General features: G+C 32.7%; 1 protein-coding gene across 4 annotated transcripts in view; it reads right to left on the reverse strand.

The window, feature by feature from the left end:
- Nucleotides 1–18385, reverse strand: part of SMARCAD1 (SWI/SNF-related, matrix-associated actin-dependent regulator of chromatin, subfamily a, containing DEAD/H box 1) — a 72345-nt gene that overhangs the window by 17233 nt on the left and 36727 nt on the right. For 3 of the 4 annotated variants that reach the window (XM_010980584.3, XM_064484793.1, XM_010980583.3), the window contains exons 7-10: nt 15199–15300; nt 14103–14184; nt 12183–12574; nt 2457–2656 (exon numbers count right to left, since the gene is read on the reverse strand). In XM_010980584.3, the coding sequence (XP_010978886.1) occupies nt 2457–2656; nt 12183–12574; nt 14103–14184; nt 15199–15300 (776 nt within the window). Of the gene's footprint in view, nt 1–2456; nt 2657–11518; nt 12153–12182; nt 12575–14102; nt 14185–15198; nt 15301–18385 lie in introns of those variants that run through there. The other variant, XM_010980585.3, reaches the window with a different exon arrangement.

Consider the following 18385-nt stretch of genomic DNA (forward strand, 5'->3'; position numbering starts at 1 on the left):
CATAGTACTCTGAGTTAGTCAGATCACATCTGCAGCACTGGTCTGCATTTACATCACTGTCAAATGGTTTCACAGCAACTGTTTTAGGAGCAGGTATGAAACCATCCTGTCAGGTTGAGGACGAATAAGATCAGAAGAACCTTGGTAGATTTAGCCCAGAAAAGACAGGACACACATGATTAGATATTAGTTTATACTGAACATGTCAGAAATCGTTTCAGTTAAAACAGGTTAGGGCTGATAAATCTTAGATACACCACTAAAGCTTGAGAGATGGCCACATCTATGATAGGAATAAAGTAGGAGAAATATTGAGGTTTTCTTCCCAACTTTTCAAATCTCACTGTATTCTATTTTAACTTTAGGCAATTTTAGCTTTGATATTTTAAAATAAAGATTATGGATAATGTTTTTGAGATACATATGAGAATTTTTTCTCCCTTGCAAGACTTTATTTTTAACAAGGAGTTACAGTATGTCTGTATTTCTTTTATGTCTAAAAGGCTATTTTCCTTCTGTTGGGATTCTTATAACAGGAAAATAAAGAGCTAATATAATTTTGCTTCAAAATAAACTTTGTCACAAAGAATTTGTTCTGTTAAGCAAAAGTTTAACAGATTATTTATCAGGACAGTGTGACATTTTCCTTTGTGCTAATAAATCCTTTCCCAAGGCAAGGAAAGTACTTTAAATGCTTCTATACTAAGCAGCCATTATGCCTGGCCAGTTTACCAAGTAAAAATTGCTTGTGCAACTTACTTTGGCTAAAAACAAAAACCAAGGCAACAAATTTCACCCCCTAAAAGTGCATTTAAATAAACTCTAGAGAGACTATACAGGTTTTCAGAAGTTGTACTTTGGACTAGATCCAATAAGCATTAAAAAAAAAAAAAAAAAACCCAAACTATTTTTCTCATCTATTCAATACTTCATTTAAAAAAATCCTCATTCTAATGGAAAAGATAGCTTATTACCTTATCATACTATTTACAAGTAACAGGACTTTGTGGACGTGGGTTTAAGAAAGAAATTTTTTTAAGTGATGCAATAAAGGACTTGATTTTTTAAAATCCAAATTATGATAAAGTAGACTCAACTGAGTAAGCCTTGTAGAGTGAAGAACTCCCCATATCCAATGCTGTAGAACAAGAAGGAGCAGCTCCAACTACACTTTTAGGAGATGAATTTGCTGGCATGGCCATAGTTCTTTCTATGCAACAGAGAAAAGAGCTTCTTTGTGGGAACTGCATCACGTTTCCCTACACCATCCCATAGCACCCTAGAAGGGCACAGAAAAGATTGTAGCTTACTATTAAAGGCCAGTAACCATATCTTGATTTTTAATTAACCAATGATCAGCAAATATGCTTTGATCATTAACTTAGAAAAATACCAGAAGTATATAAAATCACCAACTAAGGCAATTAATTTTAATGAGACTCTAGTGCTAATCTTATTAAATACCTATCAGAAATATTCTGAACAGATATAACTCATTTTTAAAGTTACATAAAACTGCAGAGTATGGATATACCATAATTCATTCTAACTAGCTTCTGATTTTAGAAACTTGGATTGTTTACATGCTTTTGACTCTATATGCATTATCACAATAAACAATTTTATACATTCTTTAAAAAAGGAAGTACTCTGAACAGTTCTGAGTTCCCAGACCACTTAAAAATAAACAAATAAACTTTTAAAAGAAGTTTGAAACAACGCCCTCAATAGCCCCAAATCATGCAAAATAGGGATGTTTACAGCTACAAAATACCATTTTAGTATGTGCTGGCTGTTGGGACAAATTTTTTAGTGAAAATGATTTAGTGTGTTTATTTTTTGCAAGAATTTTATTGGAAGTAGCAGTCTTGGGGAATATACTTTTTATTAGCATGCTTTTTATAATTTTTCCTTATAAAATCTATTTAATAAAAGTATCATTTTCATTTTTGATGTGTTTCTACCTCAAAAAAGATTTAAAAATTTGGGCTTTTGAAAGCATTTAAAACATTTGATCACATATATGGGATCATTTCATTTATGATTAAAAATAAATTGAACCAAGACAAATTTTTACATTGATGCAACTGAGCAGCTGACTCTTTGAAGTACCAAATTAAGTAAAGAGGTAACCAAAACAACCTTTTCAGTTTATGTGATTATGAAATTATCTGTCATCAGAAAAGGAAAACATAGGTTATGTAAGACCACAACATTTCCTCCCTCGAATTTTTAATGTGATAATGGAGTAAAATAATGTGATTTGGGGGTTGGGGAATCAATGAAAAACAATTCATATACCACGTATGTGCTGTTATAGGAAACCTTGGGTTTCCTTTTAAACATTAGTTTTCCTATCACTTCCATATTTAAGTTCCCTAGGCAAACTACAGAAATAAGTTCAAAATTTTTATACAACTGAGTTAAAATAATGAATAGGTGCATACAAGTATTACCTTTGGTTTAGAATAGAGGGTTGTTCTATGTTCCATCCACCTCCATTTCCAGTGAGCATAGTGACTTGCTTTGTCAATTTATTTGAAATATCTTCACATTTGTTCATCAGCCTTATAACTACATCCCTTTCTTGGATCAGTGTTTTACAGTTCCATATCAAATCTTCTGATAAGCCATTTGTTTTGGACATCTTTGTGAACTATGGCATGAAAAGAAAAATAATTTAACAGTTCAGATCTAGTAAATAGAAAGCCTATCTCAATTCCTTTCTTTGAGGGAGAAAAAAGTTTGTTAAACTTCTACTAATGACCTTAATCAAGTGTGAACAGAACCTGCACTTGAATTTTCATGTTTCACTTTAATAAATCCTACTACCACCTCAAATTCATCGTGTTGAAATAAAATATATCTTTTTCCTCAAAACGCAAGCTTGTTACTTTGTCCCTGGTAGCTATTCTTTTATAGGAGAAACTCTAAATTGTTAATGTCTCCTATCAAGATTTGTCTTCAAAACCTCAGATTCACATCCATTACCAAAGGTAATAGTACCAAATGTAGTAACTTCATACTAGATCGCTCGCCTCCATTTTTGTCACTTCCTGTGACTATGACATATAGTAATATGAATAAGATGGTAACATTGATTGTGCTAAAACATATCTTCCCTATCTATCATCAAAGTACAACCCTTCAAGCTTTCAAAATTCCAATTATGTCACTTCATATTTTACCCTAAACTGAGACTACAACTTCGAAAAATACTGCATGAATTAAGTTAACTGTTACCAATTCAATAATTTGATAAAACTTAAATATAATATCAATTTCAATATAACACTTATATAAATTGGTTCGTGAGACTTTCTTTCAGAATGTATTTGTATTTATTTTTCTAAAGAACACACTGAATACTTTACAATTTAAAAGCTGTAACAGAATTAGAAGTTTCCCATACGGCTAGCTGAAAAAAAAATATACCCTAAAGAACTATACAAAAATACACTTCCAGTGAAAAGATTAGAAAAAAGCCCAGTGGCTATCTGAAAGCTGTTTGTTGGCAAAAAGAAAAATCCCTAGTCCAAAACAGAATAAAGGAAACTAAACTAAAACCATCTGTCAGGCTAAAACCACACATGATTTTGATTCATAACATCTTATTTAGCATATTCTTTCAAGTTATGACAAGAATCTCATTAACAACTTTAAATAATCCCTCTGATCACAGTATTTCTAAGTTCACAGAGAAGCTCAAGCAATAGAAATAGAACACTTACGGGATATAATAAGAAAATTCCATTAAAAATGTAGTTTATACTAACACATACTTTTTACACCTAACCTAGAATACGCTGCTAAGAAAAAAAGTTTCCAGTCTATTCCAAAGCCATGTTATTAATGTACTGCACGATTAAAAAACAAAATAAACCAAAAACTTGGCATGTCACAAAATGACACTAGGACACATGAAGGTATCTGCACACTATATTTTCACATCCACAATGTGACCTCCCAATTAGTGCTTTCCAGGGAAAAGATTTATACATAAAAAACAGAATATGTAAGAATCTGTGCCTTGAAGACTTTAATGACTTTCTTCTAGAACTTTCAGGTAAAATTTTTTATTTAAAAATGAAACCCTAAAATTATAGGCCAAAAAAATCAATCTCACGTCTATTGTGGGGAGGGTGTATGATATGTATGTGAGTGTAAGAACCAACAAGAATAACCAGGGGAAAAAAAAGGAACATATATTATGTGCCTTGTATGTGCCAGAAACTACTAGGTGTCTTTTGTTCATTAACTCATTAAGCTCTCACAACAACCGCAAGATCAGTCCACCAGTTCTGAATGAGTAAACCAAGGTTCAAATTTCAAGGTCACAAAGCAGGATAAAAGATTCTAAAGTCTATACTCTTTTCACTAAAACTAGTACCGCCATAAACAAAAAAACAAAACTTAAAAGTCAGGGAGGGTATAGCTCAGTCGTAAAGTGCACGCCTAGCATACCTGAGGTCCTGGGTTCAATCCCCAGTGCCTCCATTTAAATAAATAAATAAATAAATAAATAAATAAATAAATAAATAAATAAATAAATAAATAAATAAATAAACCTAATTACTCCCCACCCCCGCCAAAAAAAAACCCAATTAAAAATTAAAAAACAAAAACTTCTTATTTTCTGTAACCAACTATCATTTATTATGTTTTTTTTTTTTTCTTAGCAAGTACTACAGGGGCTAGTGAAGGTACCCATTCCCTGTCCTTGTGTGGTTTATAGTCATTTGGAAAGACATGCAGCAAATAATTTTACGTGTAAGGGGAAAAAACAAACTTTTCACAAGGAGACTATCAGAAGCTAGGATATAGGAATCCCTTTCAAAGTAGTAAGACAAGAAATCGGAAAGAACTGTTTTGACTCAAAGAAGATCAATTTAATATGTCAAAACCTAGAGAAGAGATAAAGGTACAGGACAAAAAGAACCAACCAGACATTACTATTCCCCAATGAAAGAACACATTACTGACCATGTAATGGTACTGGTGGGAGTATTTAACCTTCTAATCATAATTTCCCAGAAAACAGAACCAGAAAAGCCCAGACTGGGAAGCTGTGGAACAAATGATTGGGAGAAAGTGACAGTGAGAGAGTGAGAGAGATGAAACAAAATCTGACATGAGCTGGTAACTGAAGCTGGTGATGTGTACATGAGGGTTCATTATACTATTCTAATTTTTATGTTTGAAATTCTTATGGGGCAACGAAGGAGAGTGCAAAAAAGCAACCTTTACTTTACAATGCTGCAACAGTTTGACTGAGACTTCTAGTGAACTTGACATTCTGGTTATTTTTTAAGTCAAAATTTCAAAACATAACTCCCTGAGGCTTCCCACTCTCTTTACCTCTCTTCCCATACAATCCAATCAACATTAGAGATGATCCAAATTGCTGCTGCTAGTTTAGAATTTAGATCTATCTGTAGTGATACAATGTCCATGAATGTAAGACATCAGTAGACAGATTTTCAAGGAAAAAGTTTCATTGTTAATAAATCTGTTAGAATTAGGTTCAGTTACGAGTGATAGTAAATCCAAAACATCAGGGGTTTAAATAAAACATAAGTTTATTTCTCTCTCATGTAAATTAAGACCACAGGGGGCAGTTCAGATCTGGTAAAGTGGTTACAAAATCAAGGATTCTTCTACTTTGTTGCTTCAAAACCTCTATATGTGGATCCCACCATCACACTGACATCTCAACCAACAGGAAGAAGGGATCCTTTAAAGATACTTTCCAAAAGTCACAGTATACTCCTGCTTACATCCCACTAGACAGGAATTTGTCAAATTACCAAAGGGAGGCTGAAAAAACGTAGTCTTAATATATTGTGGGAAATGTAACCAGCCATAAATCTGTTCTAAAGCACAGATGGGGTTAAAAAGAGAGAGAGAGAAACAATTAGATCCAAAAAAGTTTGATTCCACATGACTAGAACTGATATTGAGGGGTGAGTAGAAAACTACAATTGATTCTTAACATTTCACTAATGATATATACAGCACTTCTAATGTAAAATATTGTGGATATCTGCAGCTAACATTTTTTTAAAAACCGGCTACTGGACAGTTATTTTATTTAATCCTTGGACTTTCCCACTAATTACATCCTACTTACAGATGAAGAAATACAGGAACAGAGAAAGAACTTGCTTTAAGTCATGTAAATTGCTAGAAAATGTCAGAATTGGGATTCGAAAGCAGGCCATCTAGGCAATTTAGCTCCACTATATTATTCACCCATCTCCTAGTAGGTATTTACAAAACCAAGGGGGATAAATAAAGAGGCAGGAATGGAACTCAGAAACAAGAGATCCAACACAAGAGAGAAAAACAAGATTTTTCAAAACGCTGGGGAAATGAGATCCCAGTATCACAGTTGATAAGCTGGTCTATAATATGGCCAGTCCAAAGCAGGTCATAAGACTCCAGAAGAGACTTGCTTCAAGATGATGCAACTGATAAAATACTTGAAGTGTCTAAAATTTGACGGGAAATTTAGACAACTGGAGAAGAGTTTAGAGTTGAACTTTAAGTATACAAAAAACTAAGAAAACAGAAAAACCAAGACAACTAATAACTAGAGAGAACACAATGCTGAGCAAGAAAAAAAAAAATAACCATGTAGTATATTACATGGCTCAGCTATGAAAGGCATTTGCATAGTCTAACAATGTAGATACTGAAAATTATTTTCAAAATTACCACATTAACATACTGTTAGAATTGGGGAACTGGAAATGGGCATAAGAGGTGAGACAGACAGTGATAAGAGAGCTAATCCTGCCAAAATGTTAACAATATTTATGTCATGTCAACAGATAAAGCCTACAACTGAAAAAAAATTTTAAAGCATTGTTTAATATTATCCAGAGATATCCAGAAAGTGTTAAGAAACAGACAGAATAAGAGTTTGAGAGAGGAAGAAGCAAAGTTTCGAGTTCCTTAAAGAGGTCAAGCAGAATAAGAATTTAAAATGTCCTTTGAACTGGGAGGGGAGGTATAGCTCAGTGGTAGAGCTCATGCTTAGCACGCACAAGGTCCTGGGTTCAACCCCCAGTATCTCCACTAAAAATAATAAATAAAATCCCCTAATTACCACCCCCCACAATAATTAAAAAAAAAAAAAAAAGATGTCCTTTGAACCAACAATCAGTGGATCACTGATGATGTCACAAAAGCAATTTCAAAGGTGATGGAAAGAGTAGAGGCATCACATAGGAAAGGGGAAGGCTAGCTCTTCAGACAGCTTTTGTAATTTTTTTTTAAGTATTATGAATCATATCAGGAAATATCCCAAAATACCTCACAGTGGTTCTTTTGTATAATATCATAATATCCATTTTCTAGGGAAAAAACTAAATAATTTTAAGCTGCACACTGGTCAAATTTTTCTGATCAGAAGGCTAACATTTGATGCCTTATTTACAGACTTCTTTTCAAGAAACTTTTGTTGAACATTAAGGCAAAATTTTACTAGAAATTCTTAAATTTTTTAGAGAAAAGCAAAACATCTGACTTACTCCAGATTCCTTTCCTACTTTAAGCAAGAAGTATTATTAACATCAACAATACACTATAGATTAACCTGACTTGTCAATAAAGAATGTACTTTTAAGGGAAAAAAAAAAGAATCAGAAGAAGTAGAAGCAGTTATCTGCAGTGTGGGAAATAGGCTAGAGAAGGGGATGGATATGGATTTTCAGGGAGAATAAGCCTGTAGAATTATTTGTTAACTTAATATATGCATAAATAATAAAAAAAATTAAAAAATATTTAATTTCACAATATCTTCATTAGGTGTGTATAGGGACAGAGAACATGGTGACTTCCCTCAAAGAAAGGTGTAAGAAAAAGTCTACTGTTATGTTACTGTTTTCTAAAGACAAAAAGCATTTAATAATCCTGTAAGTTAGCTTTACTAAAACAAGATTTAATAAAATGTAGAGTATAAATGCGGGATCTACAAGTAAATCTAAAGTTATTGATGAATATACAAAATATGACCTTATGAGGGATAAATTTGGAATTTGAGATTACAGATACACACTACTATAAATAAAACAGATAAACAACAAGGACCTACTGTACAGCACACGGAACTATATTCTACCTTGTAATAACCTATAATGGAAAAGAGTACATATCTATATGTATAACTCAACCACTGCTATATACCTGAAACACTGTAAATCAACTATACTTCAATAAAAATTTTTTAAAAATATGATCTTGTTTACATAATATGACAAATACAAACATATGCATAAGCAGATGGTTGCTCAATAAAGCCTTAAGTGGCAGGTATCTAGTAGAATTTTAGCTAAACTTGACTTTCTTCTTTGTTCTTGCATGCACTGTTTCAATTGTAGACAAAGAAAACAAGTCATTCTTCAAAAAAATGATAAAGCTATTTTTTCAGAGGGAAGAAAGAAAAAAAAGTAATTGGTACTTACCGGATAATTACATGAAAAAAAAAAAAACCCATCAACATGGCCCTGATTACTTTCTCTTTGATTAAAAAATCAAGTATTACTTTAAAGCCTTAATCTTTTAAAAATAGTCATTAACTGAAGTACCTATCTCTTGCCACAGTGTGTCACTCTTATAGTAAGAATAATTTTGAATTTCTATAGGAACAGAGAAATTGTTCAAAAGCAGATTTAATTCCCCACCTGAAAAGTAATATTCTTAAGCACAGAGTCCTAATCTTATTCACTGCTATGAAAACCAGGCAGCAGCCTATAAAGTACTCAAAATGTATTTATAATTTTAAGTAAATATTTATCAAAGTTATAAAAATGAAAACAAAGCCTGAATACAGTAATCCTATACCCAAATTTACTGAAGCCACTCTATCACGAAGGAAGGAGTAGGCATTACAATACTTCAAGTGACAAATTTAGACAGACATTTCACAACCACCAGGAAAACACAGCAAAAAGAAAACCTATGGTCTAAGTTACTAGTAGATGGGAGCAGCACATGTTTCCATATGAGCTAAACCTGGGCTGCTTGGTTAACAATAAAAAAAAAACAAACTGCATTTATGCTGATCTAAATGTTAAGGAAGTAAATGCACGTAAGAAAAGTTTTTAGGCTGAGCCATTTCTGAATAAGCTATTCATAAATCTTTAATTTGGTCAGTATATACTACTATTCTGATTAAAGTATAAAGATTAATATAATACGATTATCATAGACATAATAGCATCCCCACCTTACTCTGCACAAAGCTAGGTAAAAATTCAGTAAGCGGTTGGTGAACTGATGCCATTAAATGTATAAAATCTGGTGATAAAAATCCCAATTTTACCATATTAACAGTACATGTCTTTAAACTAATGATATTTTGACTTGCTGTATTTCCAAAGTCTACATGAATTAATGCTGTGGTTTCTTATGATGAGCATGCACTTTTTGCTCTTAAAGCAGAAAAATAAGTGAATGGAAAAAACTATGAAAACCTGACAAACATTTAGATTTTAAAAAAGGGTATAAAGCTGCAAACATAAATATCCCTATATAATGCACTTATTTAGTTAAATAACCAAATTTTCCTCATGTAAAATAAGGGTGACTAGAATATCTCAGAGCATTTTAATTTTTTAAAAAGTATAATCCTGACAGTCATAATAATGATGTTCAATTTTTCAACTTCTGTTTTAAAAGGCAGTTACCATAATTTTCACAATCAAATGAATTTTTTAATAAAATAAGACAATGAAATACTGATTACATTCAATTTACCAATGTTATGGTGACTTCTATTTCAGCAAAAATCATAATTAAAATATATGCAGATACTTGATTTGTTGGCTCAGTATGCACTATAATGAAATATTTATGAATTTTAAAGTTCTGCCAAATCTCCCAATCCTTAAGACTGAAAAAAAAAAAAAGCTTCCACAATAATGTTAAGTGTTTACTAGACATTTGCACACTGTTCTTAATATATAATGCCTTATAATTTCCAGGAAAGTATGACTGAGGGACATAATTAAAACTTCGACTAATTCTCATAGGAATTTTTCTAAAAACAGTAGTTTTGAAAACAAAAGTAAATGTTTTTTTTTTTTTGGATGGGGGAGTGATTCACAGGTACATTACCAAGCCTCTGATTAATAGGGAAGGAGCAAATTGACTTCAGTAAATATACATATTAAAAAAATAGGGAAGGAGCAAATTTATAGTTTTTTTTTTTTAACCAAAATGTACATAATATGACCTTTCCTTTGATGACTTTAAGATATTAAATTGCTCTTTAAATCAGTTATATTCAAAATTCTAAAGTAAATGAAAGCAGAAGCTTAAAGTTCTAAGCAACTTAAAACTTAAAAGCTTATAAATACCGACTTGCTAATTTTAACTGTTCATTTCCAAAAACTTACATTTACTAACATTTTCAGGATAGCAAAGCCTTATATTCGCTGAACTCAAGTATCAAGTTTACTTCTTAATTATCACATAAAATAATCAACATTTAGATGAATGGCTAGCAAAAATAGTCTCCATATTTAACTTCTAGAAAGGGGGCAAGATGCTATAGGAGGTTTAAGTAGGTAATGCATATCTACAAGTTCATGTCAAGACTAATTTAAACTACGCCAATTAATTAGTAGGGGAAATATGCTTTCCACATGTTAAGTTGCTGAATATTTTTAAAAGCATCTGGCATTCACAACTCTGGTATAATTTATTTTTACTATGAGATATGTGGGCAAGTAGTTACAGTGATTAAACACACTGGTGCAGATAATTGCATTCCTTATTAAACAAATTAAAATCCCAACAAGCCTGAGCAACCCGACTCTGCAATAACATAGGAGACCATTAAAGATTAAAAGAAAGAAGAAAAGGAAGAAAAGAAGAACAAGAAAGCCCTTCAGCAAATACTTTAGCAAATAAATCACTCAGGCAAAGCCGAACAAGTTTTGAAAGAGCCTGCTTTGACAGATGTTCTCTGGAAAAGCAAAGGCTTTAGGCAAAACGAATGGCTTATTTATTTTTTTAAAGGCATGAAATACCAGTAATGGTGTTTCTGTATTTTTCAAGTATTTTAATTTTTAAAAAAATGCTATTTACAACCATTGTTCAGGGACCTTCCTACCCTGACACTTTAAGATACTCATCAAAGGGACTTAGGCTCATACAAATTTGTCACAAGTTTAAAATTAATCACAAAAGCAACTTTACTCCTTAAGTTCGGGAATAAAACCTCCTAAAAATTTATAAAACATCGAGTCACTTCATATTCTAAAGCTGTAAAAAAAAAAAAAAGATCCATATTGCTTTCACAGCAGGGCCTGCTTAGAATTCATGCTGTAAAAACTCACATTCTCACAAAAGTTGAAGCAAAATTTAAAAGACAGAGTCCTTGTATTTTTCTGTATGAATAAGATTTGCTGACTGTTGACATTTATAAAACTCAAAATACAGCTTCTTTAGATAAAATTTGTTTCTAGAAAACAAAATTCCAGAAAATGATCATGCAAAGTGTACTTACCAGTGCTTATGCCTTCCCTTCACCTAACGCTTGAATTCTAGGCTTCCACACACTTTTCTATCTTTCCAATTAAAAACGCTGCAGCCTGCTACACTCCATAAAATGGCCGCGTTGTTTAATCAAGAAAAACATGTTAGAGATTGAGCTGTCACTTATAAAAGAAAAATAAAATGAACAATTGCTTCTTTTGTGGTGAAGCATGAAACACTCAGGCTGGCATTTTGAATCATGGAGCTCCCCTGGACGTTGCTATTGCTCTTCAAGTAGTTGTAGTAAAATTTCTGCCACATTCTCACTTTTTGCATGGTGTCTCAGCAGTAACAGATCAGAACAGGCTAGCAAACAACTCCTTCCTAAACGTAAGCTCTAATTTCTTCTTCTTCTTCAGTGAAATGAACCAAGTTTCTATGCAAAAGAATGAGTGACAGTATGCCCAGCCAATCAGCTTGGGTTTTTTCAGGAAAATCACCCCTTAATTCATTCAAAATTAGGTCATATGACACTATTTGAAATACTATTGGCTTACCATGAAAATAATGTTTGACTCTACACAGGATAAGGCCACCCATCTATGCTTCCCTGGGCTGAAGACACCTTGACTATAAACGGTACTGTGAATTAAACACACACAGGGGAAAAAAAAAAAAAAAGAATGTAGCCTTACCAGAGCTTCCCAACTATTAAAGGGCCGGAGTTCTATTATCTTCTGAGCCTTTTTCTGAGAGCACTGAGGAATCAAAGTAAGTTCACCAATTGAAGCATCTTGAAGGAAGTGAAGAATTTTACCTTTATAGCCATCCTCCATCACTTCTTCACCACTACTATAGTCCTCATCCAGTGAACTACCGACATCAGAACCTGAATCATACTCAGAGTCTTCAATAACTCTTTTAGGATTAAATATATTTTTTTTACGTTTCTTGTTAAAACCATTTTGTGGTTTCATGGAACATTTCTGTTTCAGTTTTGTTTTAGCTGCATTTTTAGGATAATTTTGACTTCTTGAAGAAACTTCTTTTCCATTTGGAAACTCACTAGGTGAAGGATATTGCATATCTGTGTACAGAGAAAGTAAAAATAACTACATTAGAGATATAAATTGAATATAAATATAGATATATGACCTCAAATAAGATAAGAAGAATGTTTAAATATATCTACCTTTCTTTTCAATACAGAACTCAATTATGATTTATTGTTGAATCTTGATATAAAGAGAAATACTGAAGTAGAATTAGAAGTTATACAATGAGTTGAAATAGTTTCAAAAACAGATAACCTTTTTTTTTAATGAATTAAACTTAAATCCTCATTTTCTAACAAAGACTCCAAGCACCTAAGTGGCAGATGCATATATGTAAGATGTCCCAGATGTTATTTAGCAGTCCTATCCCCAGGCCAACACTGATGGGTGCAGTAAAAGCAACACTCACCCTAAACTAAAACCATCCAAATTAAAATCAATTTTTTCCTCACCATCTCCACTATCCTAGGTCCATCATTACTCTAAAAATCATTTAAATACATTAGTATTGAAAAGCACGACTACTTTATAACTAATTAGTCTATCATAGTCCACAGAGTTCTAAGATGCCTGTGGTTGGAGGTACACTGCTATTTTATGTACCAGTAAGAAAATGCAAACCATTAACCTATAACCATATTTTATTATTTAGAATGTTTATGTTTTACTTACTCAAAGAGCTTTTAGACTTGCACATTGATTATCGTACATTCATTCTTATACATATATAAAAAAGTAAGCAAGACAAATTGATTAAGTGTTCCTCAAATTTTTTCACACTCATAATCTTTCTCTTCTGAATCATTTTTCAGACTCAGAATTGGTGATACTGGTGGCTTTCTTTACTCCACACAATATCATTCTCTTTGCCATCAAGAGCACTTGTTGTACAGCATTTCCTAAAATAATTCATTACCAAACAAACAAAACACCTAAAGCCACTGTGTTGGGCTTGTAAAAAGCTGGTGTTGCAATTATGAAGAGCTAGTCTACTTGATTCCTGCTTAAGGATGTTATAAAGATGTGTGATTCAACTCCTTTCTGCTACTTTTCTCCTACCACTTGGTTCCCAAAGTTAAGAATGTTTCACTATGAGATCAGGGACTTTGTTCCATGCCAGTGATATCCATCTTATATGTTTCTGATACTGGTGCTTTTGATATTCATTTAAGTGCAGGCTAGGACATCTACATTACAATGATTTTAAGACACCAGCAATTGTTAGATCCTTTCTGGCTGAGAGCTGTTTAACTGTAAAAAAAAAAAAAAAAAAAAAGTTTCCTTTGTACTCCATAAAACATGGTAGTTTAAAAGTAGCCTTAACTGTAACAAAAGTTAGCCAAGTAGAAAAAGATGTTTATTGTTTGATTTTACACTGCACTAAAGAACAGGTTAAACCATTTGGGAACTGGTCATTTAAAACTTTTGTACATCATTATTTCCAACATCTTTTGCAATCCCATTCTCTGATTATTAGCTAACAGGATTACTATTTTTTTATATACTAAAATACAATATATTGGGAAGCATGAAATTTCTATAATGACATAAAATAATTACCTTGGTCTTCTGCAAACACTTTTAAAGATTCTAAAGCCTCCGTGTACATCCATTCATGTTCCTTGAGTACCTCCCTTAATTCCTAGAAATAAGTCATTGATCTTTTTGTTAAAAATCTAAAATTAACTTGTTGAAAAAACCTTTATACTCTTTTATAAATAAGTAAAGCACCTGAAAACTTACTAGAATTCATATCAGATTATTTCATAGTTATTTTTATGTTGCTTTAAAAATGCTTTCTGTGTATATAATTTCACCTCTGCAAACATACAACAATCTTTCTTCAGAGGGAAGGAAGCCTAACTGTTTTTGCATTTCTACTCTGACTAGGAAGTGCTCTGATACCAGAGTACCAAAAAAATGTTTGCTCAATTAAACTTCAACATGCAGCTAAGCTTTTATACTTCAACATGAAGCTAGGCTTTTATAAACTGCCAACTTCAAAGCATGTAATTTGAACATATGTAAAGAACGAGTACAGCAACAAGATTTTGCATTCAGCTCATCAGAATTTAGCAGATGTACTACCTGCACATGTACCTGAATAAATCAATACAAGTGTAAATGTATTCCCAGTGTTGAACAAATAATGTGCTTCCATATACAATCTTGTGATTGAACAAAAGTCCTTTTAGCACTGGCATGCTTGGCATGGGTCTTTACCGACTCTGAAAGCATTTTTCCTATCTAGCAAATAGACCAAAGCTTATGGAATACTACACTGCAATGCATTATTACACTCAAAAAAAACTTCATGAAAAATTTAAAGGGTGAGAATATGAAAAAAGCTAAAACAGGTGACTTGGGGTTATAGATGGCATCATAAATGATTTACATTTTATATGAGTTCACAACTGTTACTACAGCTATGTTTGTTACGATTACAATGCTGATACTATAGCTAGGAAATAAGATAAATAAATAATGTAAAGAATTAACAAGCAGTTCAAAAATATTTTATAATATTGATAAAAAAGAATATTTAATCAGAAAAATGCAGAACTTATCCTAAGCTTTTCACATGGTTGATCTCAAACACTATTTTGTAATATAAACATTTAGCACACACATTACATTCCTATACATGACTACTCACCTCTTTATCAAAATTGGGAAATTCCTTTTGCAATTTCAATACAATACTTTCCTGCTTTTCCCAATTACTGCTAGATTCTGCAGACTCATTTGATTCCTCTCCCTAAAGGAGAGAAAAAAGAGAACCAATTTAAGAGATTATCAGTAGTCTTAAGATAATCACATCTATATTTTGACTTGACTTGGAAGTTACCACATTTGATCAGAAGAATTCAAAAATGTTTCTTTTTGCTCATGTGAAAATTGACAAATTCATATCTTAAGGACAAAAAAATTTTACTGGTTTAAGATCACTGAAAGACCTTTACTGCATATCCAATAACTCATACTTCATACAATGCTCAAAATGAGATAAATGTGCTAAATAAAACAACTAGAATGATCCTCAAATTAACTCAAAATTTTCAAGTATACTGAAGCCTCTTCAAGCTAATGGCAAAACAAACTCATCTATGCTCACGATTTTCTATCCCCCTACAAATTTTAAATACTGAGAAAAAGAAGTCTGCTTTTACTTCGGTCTTGATTGGCTTAAATATTAATTTTCAGTCACAACACAAAAATGACACAATGATAAAGAAACTTATATGAAACTAAATAATATATAAACTAAACATTAATTTGGGAATAACTGTGGCTACTCATACATACTTACCTCCATCTTTTCTGTCACCTAATTTCATTCGAAGAAACTGGTTAAAATTCCACATTTAAGCAAAAGAAGGTTCCTTGGGTTCATATATAAGTAAAATCTTGCATTTTAGTTAATCTAAAAGTATTTATCTACTTTGCTTAGAACTGTACCACATGCTATACAAACAACAGAGAGAAAAGTACAGTTTCATACTTTCTCTTCTACCTCCTTTCTTATACAACAACAATGCTGTTTTTCCCTTTCGTTACTGAAGATAGAAATATCTAACCTGTGAGTGATAACCTCTCTTGCACACAGGAATAGACGAAGTTCCACAAGACAGAGACATACAATGCTACGGAAGTTAGCGGTAGGAAGAAGAAAACTGGATGTGTTTTTGTAATAGTAAGTGGCCTATTTGGGTTGGAGCACAGAGACCAAGGATAGGCTATAAGGCTAAAAAATTAAACCAGAGCTAATACTGCTTAAGGCCTAGAGTACTAAACTGAGGTCAGTCTTTACTCTGAAAGCAGTACGATTTTGAGAAGGGGAATAATAAAACAGTAATATTTAGAGAAAGCATTTCAAAGCCCTCAAAAACTTACTGCTGCCTTGCTTTATAGTTGAAGACAGTCAAACTCCAAGAACAATCCTTTTAAAGGTCACAGATGGACAATAATCAGCTGAGGTACAAAAAGAAACTTAGGTGTCTTACTCTAGATCAGTGTTTTTCCACTGCCTAAGTGTTTCCTAAACTTTAGTCATTTATATAAGCACATTCATGGTTTTAAATTAAGTCTAATGTCCATCAAAGGATGACTGGATAAACAAATTGTAGTATTTCCATAACATGGAATATTATTCATTCCTTAAAAAGAATGAAGTATGGATACATGCTACAACATGGATGAACCTCAAAAATATTAAGCTCAGTGAAAGAAGCTAGACACAAAAGGTGACATATTATATGATTACATTTATATGAAATATTCAGAATTGGTAAATTTAGAGACAGAAAGCCAAGTGGTGGTTGCCAGGGAGTAGGGGAAAAAGAAAAAGGGGACAAACTGCTTAAAAGATACAGCATGCTGTTACTGGGTGAAAACATTGTTTTGGAACTAGACAGGAGTGGAAGTTGTACGACACTGTGAATGTACTAGATGTCACTGAATTTTTAATGGTTAGTTTTACACAATGCGAACTTCACCTCAAAAAAAGTGAAAATATTTAGAAAACCGTAAATATCTTTTGAGAATTAAATACACGATAGCATGTAATTTGGGCTCAAATCTGTCTCACTGGGCTCAGGGGTTATAAATTAATCCTATGGTTATTTCTCTGGTTCCAGAAAGCAGAGTGAGACGTGACATATTTGGCACTGACAGAAATCTGACATTAGCTCCTTGACCCATAGAGTAAGGGCCACAATTGTAGAAAACACAAAATCTAAGTCGCAAGAATTACCCCCTGAAGAAGCAGCAGCAGCACCAACACCACATTTCTGAAGAAACTGCAGAGACTGACAGACCCCAGATCCCAATGTAATGTGCCTCCCTGGCCTACGCAAAAGCTGAATGGGTCTTGGAGAATTAGTTTAAATCATCATAAACAAATGAGTGATGACTCCAACCAGATGTGGCAATCCCCAGTAGGAAAATCGTCGCAGAGACCATATGGTTACAAGGGAAGTCATGTCCTTTTCTGCTGACAACTATAGTCTGTTATGCTATAACAGGACACACGCATTTCCAAAAAATGACTGTGCCATGCAAAATCATGAAAATTAAAGCTACAGTGTTTGAGAAAAACTATGTTAGAGCTACAACATTCAAAAACTTCATTAGTGACACATTAAAAAAAGAGAAAGAAACCTTAAAAAAGGGTAGCATAATTTTACACATTAAATCATTAAGAGATAAATACTACAATAAATATGGCATAATAAATAATGAAGTTTCTTTGGGGATGTCAGCATTGGAAGAGTTGTAGCTTTGGGAAATTCTTTTGCAGCTTTCCCATCTGCATTCATGATTCCATGTGTAACAGCTGATAGCTTAGGGATTTGTAACATTGTTTGAAATTACTACAGCAATCACGACTGGCACTAAGAGAAGCCAGTTCTGCAGGATACAGTGCTTTCCATTTAAGGTGTTTAGATATAAAGGTCCACGTGAAAACAGTTGTTCCTGATTTTTTCACCCTTTGGTCTTTAATAAAAATGCTCCATATTTTTTCCTTTTCTTCTATTTCTTTATGCATCTTTTTATTGATTTCATAACATTTTAAGATGATCCAGTCATACACTTTAATTTTTGTGGCACTGTCTCTGACAGTCCACAATGTCGATTCCTTTATGCCTGTATCTATATCACATGTTCTCATTTCTTTCCAAATGTTTGTTTCAAGCTTCTCAATATTTCATTTTCCTTTTGTATGCACTGTGTAGTGTTTTTGAACCAGAATGCTTAGATATGTTTGGGATGCTGAATGAGTGCTTTTTTCAAATAGAAAATTTCACAAACATGGAAGAATAGCATAACACAAACTTGTGAGA

The sequence above is a fragment of the Camelus dromedarius genome, chromosome 1, assembly GCF_036321535.1.
Source record: "Camelus dromedarius isolate mCamDro1 chromosome 1, mCamDro1.pat, whole genome shotgun sequence".
In the NCBI taxonomy this organism is placed as follows: Eukaryota; Metazoa; Chordata; class Mammalia; order Artiodactyla; family Camelidae; genus Camelus; species Camelus dromedarius.